General features: G+C 39.0%; 2 protein-coding genes across 2 annotated transcripts in view; both read right to left on the reverse strand.

The window, feature by feature from the left end:
* Positions 1–1,036: 1,036 nt before the first annotated feature.
* serpinf2b (serpin peptidase inhibitor, clade F (alpha-2 antiplasmin, pigment epithelium derived factor), member 2b) lies at positions 1,037–11,879 on the reverse strand. The gene is made up of 8 exons (XM_060944004.1): positions 10,226–11,879; positions 10,051–10,125; positions 9,694–9,970; positions 8,287–8,430; positions 7,919–8,107; positions 2,105–2,247; positions 1,764–1,968; positions 1,037–1,560 (listed from the first exon to the last, which is right to left on the reverse strand). The coding sequence occupies exons 1-8, from the start codon at positions 10,280–10,282 to the stop codon at positions 1,226–1,228; spliced, it is 1,425 nt and encodes a 474-aa protein (XP_060799987.1). The 5' UTR covers positions 10,283–11,879; the 3' UTR covers positions 1,037–1,225.
* A 10-nt stretch (positions 11,880–11,889) lies between these two features.
* wdr81 (WD repeat domain 81) overlaps positions 11,890–18,900 on the reverse strand; it is a 34,369-nt gene continuing 27,358 nt past the window's right edge. Inside the window, exons 10-12 of the mRNA XM_060944003.1 lie at positions 16,501–16,646; positions 16,117–16,299; positions 11,890–13,872 (exon numbers count right to left, since the gene is read on the reverse strand). Of these exons, the coding sequence (XP_060799986.1) occupies positions 13,546–13,872; positions 16,117–16,299; positions 16,501–16,646 (656 nt within the window). The 3' untranslated portion in view covers positions 11,890–13,545. The remainder of the gene's footprint in view (positions 13,873–16,116; positions 16,300–16,500; positions 16,647–18,900) is intronic.

The raw sequence follows: 18,900 nt of genomic DNA on the forward strand, positions 1-18,900 counted from the left end.
TCCACCACAATAAGGTGGCAGTTCTAGGAGTGGGACTAGAAATGTATCCCTAATAAATTAATTTATTCCTAATGAGCAAGTCTGAGGCGATGGTGTTAAGGAAAAACTCCCTGAGACAACATGAGGAAGACACCATGAGAGGAACCAGACTCAAAAGGGAACCCATCCTCATTTGGATGACAACAGATAGCATGATTATAAATAACTTGCTTCTATAATGATGTCCTATATAGTCATAAAAGTACAACTGTGTAACCAGGAAATTCATTTTTCTTGACAAATTCAAGGAATTTCAAGGACTAAGTGCTTCATGAAGAGGTAGGTCTTCATTCTTTGCTTGAAGACAGTGACAGGCCAAGTTCATTCCACCACCTGCATGCCAGTACAGAGAAGAGTCATGAGGGATGGTGGTTCAAGTTGAGCCATGCTAGAGGGGAATGATCACTCTTATCTGGCAACATATTACCCTTCAGACTGGAAAGTTTGCTCTACTGAACCAGTAACATCTGATCCAGCTGATTATCAAGCCCTTCATAAGCTGCATCAGGTCTGTTGGGAATTGGGGAAAAAATTCTATCCGTTTGTCGTTAGGTCAAGAATTAAGAATACCTGCCATGGCAAATAAAGCTTGTGATTATTTCTCATAGTTAGTTCAACTTAATTTAATAACTATAAAACTGTCTTTAAAGCTACTGAAAAGCAATGCTTTTACGTACTTTGAATGATATGAAGACTCACTCTACTGTATTACTTTTCAAATTATGTTCCAATTTAATAAGCAAAGTCAGCCTGTTATCTTCTTGTACAGAGGCGCCATTATATTTCTCATTCTTTTCTCCCTTAATTTTTTTTTAGCTTTTTAGGATTTCGCCTTTTGTAGTGACAAGGATAAAGAATACAGGAGGACTTTAATAGTCTCCACATGAGAATATGACATTGCCGATATATACAGGGACTTCGTTTTTAAAAATACATTTATTTAAATCATCAAACACGTGCTTTTACAACAGCAGTAAAACAGTTGCATGCTGTCAATGTAAGCTTGGCTCTGAGCAGAAAAGTCATTTATATATAGGGTAAAAAGAAACTTTTAAAAATTCCAATATATGTCATTGCCATATTTGTAACAAGTCCATTAAACAGATTTTAACCAAGCCTAGATATGTTACAGGTCTTGATTGGCCATTTGGATGCAGGCCAGTGCTAAAGATATAAATAAGCACCCTTACTTGGGTGGCTTGCCAAAATACTTTGTACTAGGAAACACTCCTTTATCCAAAGTGGGTTGACCTAATGTTACAGGAGTTCCGCCAGGGTTCGGGTTTGAAATAACTCCCAGAAACAGTGGTGTTTGAGTGGAATCGTCTATAAGGGCCAAGAAAAAAGGCTGGTTGACTGTGAAAGAGAGATTTGAGCGGCTGATTGCTACACTGGTTGCAGCCGCAGCCTCTGCACCCTCTTCATTTATCTCAAAGCTGGACTTGTGCTGTACACTGGAGACCAGTAGGGGTCCCTCTGAAATACCACTCAGATTAGGACTTGAGAACAGCTTCCCTAGACCTGAGAAAAACAAGAATAAGCATATTATTATTATTATTATTATTATTATTAACTGTACTATTATTAAAATATTATCAAGTTGTTGATAATTGTCATAGTTTGATATTTGATTCTTTTTGTTTTCATAGTGAATGGAATTAAATCACCTTAATTTAAAAACAATGTCATGCTGTATATGATCTAACATCAGGGTTGTAACTTACCCATGCTTGTCAGGGCCTCTTCAAGTTCCTGAGTAAAATCCAGTTTGAATTTGGGAAGTTTAACCTGCATACTTCTCTTTCGTGGGAAGTGATTATATAGATCCAAGATATTGAGTTTAGCTGCAATCGCCGACACGTTAACCGATCCTATTATGGGTATTATTATAATCAGGCTCGTATTCCCTTTGAACGGGAAACGAGCAATCTGCCAAACAGTAAGGATCAAAACAAAAGCTTTACATTAGAGGAATGTCCATAAAATGAACAAACTACACTTATGCAACATTATGGAACAAACCCATGTACTTGATATGATTATAAAAACAGGACAGAGAAGTTACCTGCGCATCAAGTTCATGATGGTTGAAAAGGCTGAGTGGGTATTTTGGCCCAAGCATCATGTCAACATTGACTATTTGTTTTTCATCAATATAAAAAGGCTCACTGGAAGTAAAGTGAGGGTCAAAACGCCGGAGCCACTCTCCTGAAAAAGATGACAGAACATCATTATCGAGTAAGATAGTACACCTAAAATTCAGTTTAGGATATTAATAATAAATAAATATTTATTATTATTCTATGTGTTTTTATGCCAATGAAAAATGGCTACTAAAATGACCTAGTATCTCTATACCTTAAAAAAAAGAGAAAAAAGCAACCATCTATATGCATGTAAATCATAAATGGTCCCATTTCCCAACACCATGAGAACTGAAGGCAAATTTTTTATCATCAAATTCTATTTCTCATTTTATTAAATATAGGAATGCATTTTTGATCACTATTTTGTCACTGCTATAGCAAGTTATGAGTGTTTTAACTAAACTATGTAATATATCAGTCCATATGTCAAAGCAATGGACGTAAACGAGATTCGTTGAGACCTGTGCAAGACATCATAGGACGGAAGTAAAACGTACAGCGGAAATCAAAGTCACCAACATCTGCCAGCGTTGTCAAAAGATGCGCGCGCCCCCTTTCGAATACTGATGTAATCAAGCCGGAAGTTTTGTTTGTTCTGATAGCAATCAGGAAAGTTTGAAAAAAAGTAGGCAGTAATCGTCATTTAAACTCGTTTTAGTGCAATATCTCGTTTGGAAAACAGTTTTCAAAATGGCGGCACTGACACCTGGCTGACACCACATTTCGAAGTCTCGCACAAGTCTCGTGAAGATCGTGCGGATAAGTGACGTCTGCCGTGGACCAAACAAACTCAATTCAACATGGCTAAAAACTGAATAGGCCAATAAGTATAATATTTAATTGCAATTAGTTGCCAATATGAGTCATGATATAAGGTTATGAAAACCGAAAATGTAATTGAATAATACGTTAATTAAGAAATAAAGCAAGTTTAAAAATGACTTCAGTTCTCCTTTAATGAAAGGTAATTTATTTGATGCTTATACCAAAATATATACCTCCCATAAGTAGTTATCCATTTTTTTAAATTATGTAAAAATATTTATTTACCTCTGACTTTATCATTATATTTAACCGATAGTTACCAATTACCTATGGTTAAGTTTAAACACATAATGGCACAAACTAAAGAGGCTTATGCAAATCTAATAAAAGAATCACAAATGTACTGTTTATGGGATGGTGAGTTTTTCGACCAAGATTGATCATAAAAAATCCTATTGAAGGTACAGGCACCAATATAATTATTATTGTCTACAGGAGTAGTTTAATTAATTGATATAAATTCACAGAAAAAAAGAAAATGTAATGAAGGTATATTTATACAGAATACCATTTCATTTTCAGTTGTCATATAGTTCCATTTTTAAATACAGGGCCAGTACTACTTTCCTAAATAAATAAATAAATAAATAACCCTAGCATCACTGATGTGAAGCACCATGGCCAGCCTGGGAGCTAAACTCATCAAGCTCACTACTAGCACCCACATGGTAGGTACATTATTCTTACTCAAGGTATGACTGAATAACCTGAAGTGAAAATTCTTGGAGCAGCAATTATTTTCAATTATTTTCTTAGCAAGCTGCATAACATTCTAATCCAGTTCTCTGTAAACCAGCCTTAAAATTAAACTGATAAATGACCACCCCAAAGCTTTTTTTGCCTCAAAAGTGAGAAACTGTTCATCCAAACAGAGAATTATATGTCCACAGTTAGAGACTAAGATAATCTTGAATATGAATTGCCACCACTGCAGCAAACCTTTAGAGAAGTTACGTGCCCAATACTTTTTCCAAACCACTAATTTGTGGACCTAGATTTTGCTAATTGTGATCAGTACAGAACGGCAACAAAATTCTAGGGATATTTAAGACCCAAATAGTATTAACCCAACACCACCACTTGTATTTGGTGGAGGGGGAATTTAGGTATACACAAAGGAACATTTTACAAATTTGCATACATCAGCTCCAGGACATTTTAGAGAATGAAGTAGTCGAATCGTCAATAGATCCTACACCAAGAAAAAGGATTTCTTCAGATACACTCAGAAATGACTCACAAAACAAACAAACAAACAAACAACCAAGAGGCTACAGTTAATGGAACATGGTGCTACCACCATCAAGCTTCACTGTAGGGATGATGGTGGGTTTCTGTCAAATGTCCAAAAAGCTCAAATTACATCTAATTTGAATGTAATGTAATTACATTACATTACATTCTAATCCGAAAACTTTTTCCATATTTGATGGTCTCCAAAATGCCTTTTTACAAACAGGTGGTTCACCACACATTCATAAAGTTCAGATTTGTGGAGTGTCCACAGTGTGGTTGTCCAGTCAACAGCTTCTTCAATGTGCTGTGGATCTCTCCAGCTCTTTCAGTTACCTTTTAGATATTGGTTGTTTCTCCATTTCCCTTTTTATTTCCTTTCACTGATTTGGTGGAAGGCCTCATCTTGACAAAGTTGTAGATTTTTAAAAATAATGGACTTAATAGTGGTGGTATGGTGGTGTAGTGGTTAGCACTGTCGCCTCACAGCAAGAAGGTTCTGGGTTCAAGCCCAGTGGCTGACTGGGGCCTTTCTGTGTGGAGTTTGCATGTTCTCCCAGTGTCTGCATGGGTTTCCTCCAGGTGCTCTAATTTCCCCCACAGTCCAAAGACATGCAGGTTAGGCTGACTGGTGCCTCTAAATTGGAAGTCACACTTGGAAGATGCTCTGGACACTTACAGTAATGCTTTTATGGCTTAGGACTACAGTTGACTTGCTAACTTTAGGACTGCAGTTGTCATGAACAGTTTGCACTCAAGTTTCCATCAATGAAGAGTTTATAACATCAACGAAACTGACTTCATGTTAAAACTGTTAATGTTATAGTCATGTTGTCTGTTGCTGCCCAGATGAGAATGGGTTCCCTTTTGAGTCTGGTTCCTCTCGAGGTTTCTTCCTCATGTCATCTGAGGGAGTTTATCCTTGCCACCATCGCCACAGGCTTGCTCATTGGGGGTAGATTAGGGATAAAATTAGCTCATGTTTTAAGTCGTTCAAATTCTGTAAAGCTGCTTTGCAACAATGTTTATTGTTAAAAGCGCTATACAAATAAACTTGACTTAAATTGACCGTAGGTGTGAATGTGAATGGTTGTTTGTCTCTATGTGTCAGCCCTGTGATGATCTGGCAATTTGTCCAGGGTGTACCCCACCTCTCGCCCATAGTCAGCTGGGATAGGCTCCAGCTTACCCACGACCCTGCACAGGATAATGGATGGATGGATTTAATGGCACTAAGCAGGATGATTCAAGTCTGGGATATTTGTTATTACCAAACTCTGAATAATACTTTGTCCTGTACTGAGATGCTGTTTGTTTAGATATGTTCACGAACAAACTCTGGAACCTTCAAGGAATAGGGGTATTAATAATGAAATCATGTGACATTTTTAATTGTAAATAGGTTTAGTCTTCATTCAGCTAATTATGTCATCTCTGATGGCAATTAGCTGTACATGAACTAATTTAGTTTCACAGTAACTGAAACTAAATTAGCTCATTGGCAGCACGGTGGTGCAAGTGGTTAGCACGGTCGCCTCATAGCAGGAAGGTTCTGGGTTCAAGCCCATTATGTCATCTCTGATGGCAATTAGCTGTACATGAACTAATTTGGTTTCACAGTAATTGAAACTAAATTAGCTCATTGGCGGCACGATGGTGTAAGTGGTTAGCACGGTCGTCTCACAGCAGGAAGGTTCTGGGTTCGAGCCCATTATGTCATCTCTGATGGCAATTAGCTGTACATGAACTAATTTAGTTTCACAGTAATTGAAACTAAATTAGCTCATTGGCGGCACGGTGGTGTAAGTGGTTAGCACGGTCGCCTCACAGCAGGAAGGTTCTGGGTTCGAGCCCAGTGGCCGGCGGGGGCCTTTCTGTGTGGAGTTTGCATGTTCTCCCCGTGTCTGCGTGGGTTTCCTCCGGGTGCTCCGGTTTCCCCCACAGTTCAAAGACATGCGGTTAGGTTAATATGGGACAGCCTTCGGCTGAGGTGCCCTTGAGCGAGGCACCTAACTCCCAACTGCTCCCCGGGCGCTGTTAGCATGGCTGCCCAACGCTCTGGGTATGTGTGTGTGCTCATTGCTCATGTGTGTGCGCGCATGTGTGTGTTCACTGCTTCAGATGGGTCAAATGCAGAGAGGAATTTCACAAGCGTGTGATGAATAAAGTTGTTCTTCTAATATGAGTGAATTCATATGCAATCAAAATCTTCACTTTTTTTCCCCATTTATAATGCGTCATTTAAAAATAATTGTGTAGATTTGTTACATATGAAATCAAATTAATCCAAAATCAGGTCCAGGTTGTAACAGTACAAAAGTGTGGAAAAGTTGAAGGGTTGAATACTTATGCAAGGTACTGTAGCTGGAAAGATTTCTGATAGATCTTTTAGCCCTACAACTATCACACCAGTAATCATGTCATGCTGAAACCAACCAGGGTTCCACTAGCAAACAGTGTGTTATAATTCAACTGAAAAATGACCAAACATAGGATGATGTTCAATATTACAGAACAGCTGTGCTGCAGTGCTGCAGTGGAGAGGGTGAGCAGCACCAAGTTTCTGGGTGTGCACATCTCTGAAGACCTGTCCTGGAACAACAACACCGCATCACTGGCCAAAAAAGCCCAACAGCGTCTGTACTTCCTCCGCAAACTGAGGAGAGCAAGAGCCGCGGCCCCCATCATGCACACATTCTACAGAGGCACCATCGAGAACATCCTGACCAGCTGCATCACCGTGTGGTACGGCGCCTGCACCGTGTCCTGCTGCAAGACTCTGCAGCGCATTGTGAGAGCAGCTGAGAAGATCATTGGTGTCTCTCTCCCTTCTCTAATGGATATATATAACTCCCGCCTCACCCGCAAAGCCATCAGGATTGCAGGTGACCCCACCCACCCATCTCACAGCCTCTTCAGCCTGCTGCCGTCGGGGAGGAGACTGCGGAGTCTCCGGGCCAAAACCAGCAGGCTCAAGAACAGTTTCTTTCACCAGGCGGTCAGGAGGCTCAACTCCCTCCCTGTTCTGCCCCTCCTCCCCCCTCTGCCCCCTGCCACAGATTCTGCCCGCACACCCCCTGCCCCCCCTTCAGCATCTGACATGTCACCCTCACAGTTCCCTCCCCCCAACACACACACACACACACACATATACTCTCAACGTTCATTAACACACTGAACTCAGGACTACACATTTCACTTTACCTTGCTCATTTGCACTATTCCGCACTACCTCACCTTAACAGCTATTAGTTTATTGCTTATTCTGCTTACCTCAAGTGCCCTTGACTGTTTATTTGCTTCAATTCGTGTGTATACATATGAGTGTTTAGTCTATGTCTAGTTCTTATCTAGTGTTTATACTGTTTGTATTGTTTATTTCAATTATTCTGTTTTTATCTGAGTGTTTAGTCTATGTCTAGTTCTTATCGAGTGTTTATACTGTTTGTATTGTTTATTTCAATTATTCTATTTTTATTTATGAGTGTTTAGTCTATATCCAGTTCTTATCTAGAGTGGTTATACTGTTTGTATTGTTTATTCAATTATTCTATTTTTTTTATTTATTGCATTGCCTGTTTGCACTGTGGGTCAGAGAGGACTGTAATTTCATCTGTGCTGTATGTCAAGCATGTATAGCATATTTGACAATAAAGTTGACTTGACTGTATTACCTTTGTAGTGCACAGCATTGATGAGCATCATGACAAGGTTAGGAGGGAGACTGGACAGGAAGTCTGTCACGTAACCATTTGTGGAGTTCTTTACCCACTCATTGATCTTCTCCAAATTAGTCAAGGTTGCAGGCTTTGAATCATACACTTTGAGAGACTCTTCGATAAACTCCGGGTTTGGCTTAAATCCTTTAGAAAGAAGATATTTAAAGATTGATCATGTTTTCATCCATTACAGAGACTAATGTCACGAATAAGAGCTGCAGGTCTCTTCTACAATAGCTACACATCAATGACATCGACACAATGCATAACCTGTCCTCAAGTCTGCAGTGAAGATCACTGGAGTCTCTTTTTTCCTCACTCACCATCAGCAAGGTAGACGCGGCTGGCGATTTGCAGGGCATTTTTGCGGACATGGCGGAGAAGGCTTTTCAGTGCTTTGTGGTAGCATGGCACTGTATCAGCATGTAGGTGTTTAAGGAGGAGCTCTTGTGTGTCATTCCTTGCTCCTGATAACCAGATATACATATAGAGGATATTACATGGCTGCGCAAAGATATGAAGTTTGTCTTCAAATGAACATATTCATGGGTGAGCAAAGTGAACAAGTGAAAATATTTAACACGAGAAGATAAACTTAATATCTTCACACCACCGTATAATGTTCTTTATATTATATGGACACATCCACAAAAAAAAGCAAGCTACTCAAAAGAATTTTAATTTTGAACCGATTTGCCATTTTGACACCACGTGTCTAGTCAGCAGGAAAACACTGGGAGTGACATCATCGGAGTGAAATAATGGGGAAAAAGTCACTCAGATCTGCGATGTATTTTGTATGAAAAATGCGAATTTTTCAACACGAGAAGATAAACTTCATATCTTCAAGCCAACGTGTGATGTTCTTTTTATTATATAGACATATTCACAAAGTATCCAAACAATTCATCAGTCAAAACAATTCATCAATTTCATCACGAGTGACATATTGAGATTTATGTCACAGTTTTGAATTTCCATGTCCCAGATGTAGCCCTTAAGAAAAATACGAGTGGCGTATTTCCCAGTAAAACACTCGTGTCCATATAATATAATCACACTATTAACATTCTCCAAACGGTTGTTCCATACTCATTCATGGCATGTTCACAAATAATAAGTGTTCACAAATAATAAATATACAAAATGGTGGCAAATTAAGTGGAAAAAGAAACAGGCGCTTCGTTATGGGGCAATTTCTTGCAATGGTTTGAGTTCACGTGTTCCAATAGAATTTACTGTAAATTAATCCAGAGTTATCCTGATTGATCAGCTATGATAAAATATTTCTATTCTGATGGAAGTGGTCTCTGCCAGGATGATGATGCCTGTATCAGAGGCACAAAAGCTCACTGAATGGTTTGACAAGTATGAAAATGAGGCAAATCATCTGCAATGGCCTTCATGGTTACCTAAGCTCAACTCAACTGAACAATTTGGAGATTCAATCACCATCAAAACACCAAATCTTTTTGAAGAATGGTTTACAGTTCCTGAGACTTGTAGACTTTATGCCAGTGCACACTGACCATGTATTACCAGCTTGTGGTAGCAAACTTTACCAAAGACAATTTAATTTGGGTTCCCCCCCAAAACATGATAAATTTGATGAATCATGCCAAAGTGATACAAAATTTATCCAAAAAGAAGCAAATATATGGTTTCTTGAAAGTGAGTTACATGCATTCAATTGGTATAATTTGCTCAAGTGTTGCATATCAGGAACATACCCAGAGCCAACTGAGAGAGAGCCAAAGACACACTGAGGGGGGAGATAATAATATTAGATTGTTTGGGATCTGTCTTCAGGTTCTCCAATAGCTCCAGACCAAATTTCATAATCCCCCTCCCTATGGCCTGATGATGTTCTTTAGAATTCAAAGGACCACCCAACTCATCCAAGTCTTCCTCTGAGGAGTTCTCAGCATTTTCAGCAGTGGAGGTAGAGATATCAAAGCCATCTGGAGTTAATTTGTCTGTGTGGGACACGTTGGAGCTTACTACATCCTGTAGGAAACACATGGACTGAAGTCTCCTGAATCAGATTAGGCGATATGCAAGATTTTATCAGTGAACAAACGTCTTACTGTTCTGTGACTGCTGTTAATCAGGGGTGTGAGAGGACTCACAGAGACCTTTTTATCCTCTGAAATGACATCCTCCTGTAAAAGTGCAAGACCAGCATTTTTGATTTACATGGAATAGGTGTTTGAGAAGCTAATAATAATAATAATTATTATTATTAAGTTGGTCTTGTTTTACCATCCAGCCTTGTTGGTAGCAACAGAAGAAAAGGAGTACAAATAATCTTAAAGCCATGTCCTAACAGCAAGTCTGAAATCACAAGTTTTACAGTGAAGCAGATTATACGAGCAGTATACGCATATGAAATTTCATTTCAGGCTCAGTAATTTATTGGAAGCAGTATGGTGTACTAACTCGGAACAGAATACACAGCCAGAATTGTATTTATATTAGAGAGGTTATTCTGACAAATTTAAGTGATGTTGTGTGTAAAGATTTAATCGATTGCCATCTTAGTATTTTATAGTAACAAATTCCTAAATAACTGAGGACTACAATCTATTATTTTAACAATATGAGGAACAAGAGTGCTCTGAGAGCACAATATCTCCCGCTGGCAACTACTGTATGCCATAACTCTGGTACAATGCGACTGAATTGAATGAAATTGCAATATGTGTATTACCAACATATAACAAAGAATCCTGTCAAAGTTCGTGAAATTCCTCCAAAAACTGTGAGAGGAGTTGATTTCAGAAAGTGAGTACCAGACGGACAGATATCGCCACAACATAATCTCCCTTTGGGCCTTTTGGCCAGTGGGGGATAAAAATTATCAAAATAGTTAACATTTCGTTTCAGTGGTGCAAAATACTAAATTTGGTCTAACTTAAAGCAAATGTCAGTCTCTGTACAACACCGAACGTACATCAAAAATGCATCTATATTAATAGTAATAGCTCAACTCACTCTCTGCATAACACACTATGAACCATTCAGTAAATGTTGCTTGAGCCAGTTTTGAACCTTATTTACTTCTTCTGATTACTGCTCATGCTGTATACACATCTTCAAAAGCTAAATATTCTCAACATTTTAGTTTAAACTGCATATATCCAAGCTAATTTACAGTGTATGTTATGCGCAATAGTACAAGAAAATTGAACATACCTGGAAAACTACTATCCGGTTCTAAATTGAGAGAAAACCACAAATGGTCAAAAGGAAAACTGTCCTCTCTTAAAGTCTGGCACTGAGCTGGCAGTTACATTTCAACTTTCATTGATCTGTGCTTCATATAACAACTCACATACATGTAAATATTGAGCGAGATCTTGACGCCACAATCAGTAAGCACAGGAGGTATGAATCATGTAGACATTTACAGATCCGTGACTATGTTGAACATAATGGATCATGGACTATTTTAATGTAGGGTTCTCAGTAACCTGCTTGCTGGAAACAGTGGGTGGTTTCTACGCCATTTACAAGAAGCACCGTGGTTAATGGAGTGAAAGGGATCGAGATAGAGAGAAGTTGAAATGTTATGTATATAGATTATCAATAAAGATTGGCAACTGGTGGATTAATGCTGTTGAGAGACAGGAAAATATAATACATTATCCAACCCGACAAAGAAAGCCATAGAGCTTTATAAAACCAGAGGCATCAAATGTCAAACACTGAATAAGGACTTTGCCCTGCTGGTCCAAGGTTTCCAAAGGGCTGCTGTGGTTCTAAACAGCAAACCCAAACTGTGAAGAGTAAAATTAACACCGATTTCCCCAATTGCATTCAGAATGGCATGCTAATGCTACACATATAATGTGAATTAATTCTTTTCTTGTTTAAATAAATAAAGGAAGCATCTTTGAAATAGCAAAAGACAGCAACAACTAACATTTCTGACCAATTTGAGTTTACTTCAAATCATTGAAAAGGTCCAAATTTGATGTCTAAAGTACATGAAAAGAAAGAAAGAACACAACGCAAGGCTTGAAAGTTAAAAAAAAGTTAGAATTAATTAACTTCAAGAGAGTAAATAACCTAGTCCGAGTTAAACAATTCCATATATTGCAGTTAAACTTACAAGAGACGATGTAAAATCTCAGAGACATTAACAATTGATCAGTTTGAGAGATGTGGACAGGATACAGAGTGAGTAGTTCTACTCGTCTCACTAAAAAATTCCCATACGTCTGGGATTCCTAGGCAGACTTGCACTTGTGCAAGCAAAATGCATGATTAAACAGAGAGTTTATTGCAAGTGATGGGTTTCAAATTAGAAACTATAATCCGAATTCAATTCCAAAGCATAATAATTATGACCAGAGTTTTACCTGGAGTGTCTCCTTTGTGTGTACCCTTCAGGAGTGTCTCCTTTGTGTGTACCCTTGCCTGATCATGACCCAGTGTAGTTTTAAGGATTGTGTAACTGACTTGAATTTAATCTTGAGAAAGCTGCAAAACTTTTACTTACCAAAGTTTACAAACTCAGAACTTCGTTACTGTTTGATTGGAATGTCACACAAGAGACTACTCTGTGCATATAAATCACATTCCTATAATCAGTGGTTAGTTTCTAGGATACACAAGTATACTGTATATAAGGAATAAAAATTACTACAGGTATACATAAGAGAATGAATTAATATATAATGATGATGAGGAGTGATTATTTTGTGGAATAACCCAAATGAAGTAAGAGTTCACTGTTGCACTAAAATGTAAATCCCATTTTCGTAGGGGATTATTGACCTGTCACTCAACCTTTCCTCATAGATATTCTATGGCTAGATATTTCCTCATTTACCATGGTGCACATACATATCGAAGAAAAAAAAAAAAAGCCTTTAACTGACTGCATGTGTGACACCAATATGTAAAAGGTATGACGTCCTAGAACATACCTTTTATATTAAGGTCCACCTACATGTTCATGATATAGTGGAATTACAACAACATAGCGACAATACCAATAAAAACTGCATAGTAGTTCAATGCCTCAGGTGCATGGTAACATTATAGCATTGACAAGGTTTGATTTGTGATTCACACAGTGGGGTTTTGGTGATTTTGTACACCTATTTTGAAAGTGTAAACACTACTGTGGAACCATGATTGGCTCAACATTCCTGAGCAGTTCTTCTTATCCACTCATCGAAAGAAACAATTTGTCTTTTTCCCCAGGATAAGAAATTAGATCCTTGAATTTCTTGTACATAAACATCAGCTGGTCACAAACTCCATAGATAAACTGTATAAAAATTGTAGAAATTGTATGTGAAGCTGATCATTTGATTTTTGACCGAGTAAAGACTTTGAATATTTTGATAAACCTTAAGACTAAGGTGCTAAGACATTCTTAAATAACTTAATTCACTCACTCAGAGAAGCTCCCCACAATAGCTGAAAAGGGCATCAGACAAACAAACAGTCTTTGCTTTTTGTTGTTTGTCCCCCCCCCCCCATTTTAAGGAGGAGTCAGTATTGGTGCAAAGAGCAGATATATTAATAACAAAACATCAGGGCTGCTTGTGCTGGAGCTTTACATGTGTTTAAGCCAGCAGCCTGATGGCACCGTTCTCAGAACCCAGCAGCAATAGTCTTTTGGTGGGTAGCACTGCCAGGCTGGTGAGGGTCCCACGGAAGTTCTCGGAGCTAAGTTTGGTGCAACTTGCTGGGCTGGCAGAGATGTCCATCATGGAGTACACACCTATCTTGTTGGCTACAGTGCCTGCCACAATCTCAGCACCATAGAGGTCAAAGGCATGGATGGGATCAGATGGAGTCCTATACAGATGAAGAGGCTTGTGCTCCAGATCTTTCCACACTGTCAAAGTGTGATCAGTGGAGGAACTAATCAACAAATTCCCCTCTGCTGCCTGCAAAACATACAGATATGAGTACACATGTACACAACCACATGTTTTAAAGTGCTGATGACACGTTCTTGACATCTTTGGTGATGTTTTATAACATAAAAAGTAATTCCCGATGATCCATATATTAATTCACAAAGGCGCCTATTTTACAAGTTATGATAAAAAACGCGGCTATTTGGGCAAATTTGACGGGGCTGCAGCACCCAGGAGACGAAAGAGGAGGAGGAGCTATATGACGTCAGCGAAAGAACCTTCCTCCTAACTTACCAGTTTATTGTTGATGCGACAGGTGTTCAGTTTATCATTATTAGTATTTTTATTATACATTTTATATATATATATATATATATTAGTTATTATGCCTTCGCGTTGTGTTGCCGGCTTTTGCTCCAAAACCCACAAGGATGGGGTAAGTTTATTCAAGTTTCCCAGAGATCCCGAGCTGCATGCGAAGTGGGTGAAGCAAGTCAGGCGCACTCGTGACAAGTGGGAGCCCTCACCAACATCCGTCCTGTGCTCTGAACACTTCGATTTGGATTGTTTTGACACCCTTCCCAGCTTAAAAGAATCTCTTGGATGTTCAGTTCAGCACAAACGTGTGTTACTACCATCAGCAGTGCCTACACAGTGTTGCCAGATTGGGCGGTTTCAAGTGCATTTTGGTGGGTTTTGAACATATTTTGGGCTGGAAAACGTCAGCAGTATGATACTACTGACGTTTTCCAGCCCAAAATATGTTCAAAACCCACCAAAATGCACTTGAAACCGCCCAACTGGGCGGGAAACCTCCCAATCTGGCAACACTGCCAGTATTCCAGAGGGGGTCTACTAGTAGCTATGCCGGATCCAAAGACAGTCCTCCTGTCAGAACATGTGTTGTGAAACGACATAAGATAAAGGTACGTAGAGCTATAGATTCTACATGATAATCATAAATGTAATCATAAAGTCGGCGTGATATCAGTCATGTATTTGCTTGTGAAAGCTTGCGGCTTTCATGTAACTGCCGCCTAGCAACGAGAGGCAAAGGGTAAAGAGGGTAGGCTATCATAGATTCTATTCGGAAGAGATCAACACAATTCTAGACTCCCAGAAGAGGAAGAGCTAGCACTAGAGAGTTCACCGGCGTTTTCATGCGCCATTTCCATTGAGTAGAACCAGAGTAGAACAGCCAGTGAACCGCAGCGTGTTCTCCCGCTGACGTCACAACATGGCCGCGAGCCACGGACCCAGTTTTCTTGCGCTGTGCAATTAAAAGTTGGATATTCGCGTAACAACTGCTTCTTTTCACGTAATTATAACAGAAATCTAACATGTTTGCCATGTTGTATAGTTTATTTAAGAAATTGCATAGAGTCATGTTCGTGTCATCAGCCCTTTAAGATGGTGTTGATATTTTGACTAGGCTCTGCTTATCCAAGGTTGACACCTTTCTATCACAGTGATCTATAATTACAAATTGTTGTCTAGCTTGTGTGCAGATCAATAGCATTTCTCATATCAGCATTAATAATGAGTAATCCATGTCCATATTTGCCTAAACAAGGGGTTGCAAAGGCACAGCCAGAATCCTTGACCCTGATAATCGAGGTTAAATAAAGTTTGTTTTTGGTGTAGTCTGTTGTTGACTGCTTCTGAACAAATTGACAGGGTACAACTTCTGCTCATATTGTAGGAAGCTCAGTACTATTCCACAAATTCATAGACTAAAGAAAAAGTATGAAGGTGGATCTAATTCTTCCACTGCTATGTACAAAATCTGCTTTCACAAAAAGTTAAAAAAAAAAAAAAATCCTAAATCCTCCTAGATGAATTATGTCCTATAAACCCAGAGTAAAAACCTGTGAAGACAAGAACCAACAGTTAAGTTTTATTTGTGGCTGGAAACAAAGAAATTCTTGTCTTCCTTAAAATATTAGTGTACAATCGATCCATTTAGAAAACAAGACATTTCTAATTAATGATAATCTTCAGGAATCTGTGGACTTTGTAAACAACGGATTTTGAAAAATCACTAAATGGGCTTTTGTTCAGCACATGGACCTCTTACTCACCACTGTTAGTACGTCCAGCCAATACGTGACCAATACCAAGTGCATATCTGATTCACCACAAGTGTTCACAAAATGTTCTGAACAGCCTCAGTACTGAGCTCATTATAAATAGAAAAGCTGATACATACACACAATTGTAAAAGCTACCCACTAGATTAACACATCTGATAAGCATGGAGCACACACCCACCTTCATCTGCAGTATATCTCCCTCATGAGCAGGCCAGCCTCGCAGCACCAGCCCAGTTCGTGCATCCAACAACACTATGAACCCTGAGGAAAATCCAGCTGCCACTGTTCGTCCTCCAGGGCTCACAGCCAGGCAGCGGATCAGACCCGCACTCAAGTTGTTATAGGCTAGGCGAAACTCATGCTGCGAGTAGAGGAACAGCACCGTGTGCCTTAGTGATCGCCATTAATACTAATGCCAAAACACACTGCACACAATGAGCTACAGGATTAAATCCAACCCAATCAATTATATTTGTAGGGCAGATTTGAAGAACAGGGCAATGACCTAGGTTTTTTTTTTTTAATGGAGATGGGATGATATGTTGGGGAGTGATGAAAGTACCTGTAGGCCAGGCTTGCGTGGGTCTACAAAACGAAGGACAGAGTCAGCACTGGCAAACACCACACTGCAGTGAGGAGCTGGCATAGTGGTGACGGCTGTGATGGGATTCTTTCCATCAAGTGCTTCGTAGGACCGAATATGCTTGCCTTTTCACAAAGAGAAAAACGAAGACTGCTTATTTAACAATTATTCACCGAAGGCGAAGTGAATATCGGTGAGTAATAACCGAGACAATTCACTGAGCCTGAGGTGGATAGTTGTTTTAGTATAAATACACAGGTGATTATTTTAACTTATTGTTAAAGCGCTAGACAAATAGACTTGACTATTTTTAAAAAATCGTATTAAAAAAAGAATTCATTTCAAACTTCAAAAGCGGCATGCAAATGTAATAAAGGTGCATGCAGACTTGTAGTCACTTACAGTGGTGCTTGAAAGTTTGTGAACCCTTTAGAATTTTCTATATTTCTGCATAAATATGACCTAAAACATCATCAGATTTTCACACAAGTCCTAAAAGTAGATAAAGAGAACCCAGTTAAACAAATGAGACAAAAATATTATACTTGGCCATTTATTTATTGAGGAAAATGATCCAATATTACAAATTTGTGAGTGGCAAAAGTATGTGAACCTTTGCTTTCAGTATCTGGTGTGACCCCCTTGTGCAGCAATAACTGCAAGTAAATGTTTCCGGTAACTACTGATCAGTCCTGCACACCGGCTTGGAGGAATTTTAGCCCATTCCTCCGTACAGAACAGCTTCAACTCTGGGATGTTGGTGGGTTTCCTCACATGAACTGCTCGCTTCAGGTCCTTCCACAACATTTCGATTGGATTAAGGTCAGGATGTTGACTTGACCATTCCAAAACATTAACTTTATTCTTCTTTAACCATTCTTTGCTAGAACGATGTGTGTGCTTAGGGTCATTGTCTTGCTGTGTGACCCACCTTCTCTTGAGATTCAGTTCATGGACAGATGTCCTGACATTTTCCTTTAGAATTCGCTGGTATAATTCAGAATTCATTGTTCCATCAATGATGGCAAGCCATCCTGGCCCAGATGCAGCAAAACAGGCCCAAACCATGATACTACCACCACCTTGTTTCACAGATGGGATAAGGTTCTTATGCTGGAATGCAGTGTTTTCCTTTCTCCAAACATAACGCTTCTCATTTAAACCCAAAAGTTCTAGTTTGGTCTCATCCGTCCACAAAACATTTTCCCAATGGCCTTCTGGCTTGTCCACATGATCTTTAGCAAACTGCAGATGAGCAGCAATGTTCTTTTTGGAGAGCAGTGGCTTTCTCCTTGCAACCCTGCCATGCACACCATTGTTGTTCAGTGTTCTCCTGATGGTGGACTCATGAACATTAGCCAATGTGAGAGAGGCCTTTAGTTGCTTAGAAGTTACTCTGGGGTCCTTTGTGATCTCGCCGACTATTACACGCCTTGCTCTTGGAGTGATCTTTGTTGGTCGCCCACTCCTGGGGAGGGTAACAATGGTCTTGAATTTCCTCCATTTGTACACAGTCTGTCTGACTGTGGATTGGTGGAGTCCAAACTCTTTTGGTTTTGTAACCATTTCCAGCCTGATGAGCATCAACAACGCTTTTTCTGAGGTCCTCAGAAATCTCCTTTGTTAGTGCCATGATACACTTCCACAAACATGTGTTGTGAAGATCAGACTTTGATAGATCCCTGTTCTCTAAATAAAACAGGGTGCCCACTCACACCTGATTGTCATCCCACCGATTGAAAACACCGGACTCTAATTTCAGCTTCAAATTAACTGCTCGTCCTAGAGGGTCACATACTTTTGGCACTCATAGATATGTAATATTGGATCATTTTCCTCAATAAATAAATGACCAAGTATAATATTTTTGTCTCATTTGTTTAACTGGGTTCTCTTTATCTACTTTTAGGACTTGTGTGAAAATCTGATGATGTTTTAGGTCATATTTATGTAGAAATATAGAAAATTCTAAAGGGTTCACAAATTTTCAAGCACCACTCTATCTATGCTGACTCACATAAAATACTTTGTTTTGAAATAGATAAAATAAATCACAATTCCTCCTTAGCACTGAATTGTGTTAGACCAAATTTCTTTGCATCATTAGTGCTTTTAGGAACAGCATTTTCTTTCATAATTTGTAATTCCTCCTCATTTATGGTAGCAAAGCGATTGGCAGCCATTTTGCTGAGTCGCTTGAGGTGATTATTGAAAAACAGTCAGAATTTCTCGACCAATCAACGCGTGCAATTTTATACAAATACCTGTGTTATTTACACTAATAAAAGTTAAAGCTGCATAATGCTACTCATTCAATTTTGAACAAAAACATATCATTGAGTGAGTAAACTACTCACTTTATGAATATGATGTCTTTAA

This window comes from Neoarius graeffei, chromosome 17 (assembly GCF_027579695.1).
Source record: "Neoarius graeffei isolate fNeoGra1 chromosome 17, fNeoGra1.pri, whole genome shotgun sequence".
In the NCBI taxonomy this organism is placed as follows: Eukaryota; Metazoa; Chordata; class Actinopteri; order Siluriformes; family Ariidae; genus Neoarius; species Neoarius graeffei.

Coding starts and splice junctions, on each gene's coding strand:
- serpinf2b (XM_060944004.1), bottom strand. CDS start 10,282: ATGGCTTTAAGATTATTTGTACTCCTTTTCTTCTGTTGCTACCAACAA. Junction 10,126..10,225: donor GCTACCAACAAGGCTGGATG/GTAAAACAAGAC, acceptor GCACTTTTACAG/GAGGATGTCATTTCAGAGGA. Junction 8,108..8,286: donor CCGCGTCTACCTTGCTGATG/GTGAGTGAGGAA, acceptor TTCTTTCTAAAG/GATTTAAGCCAAACCCGGAG.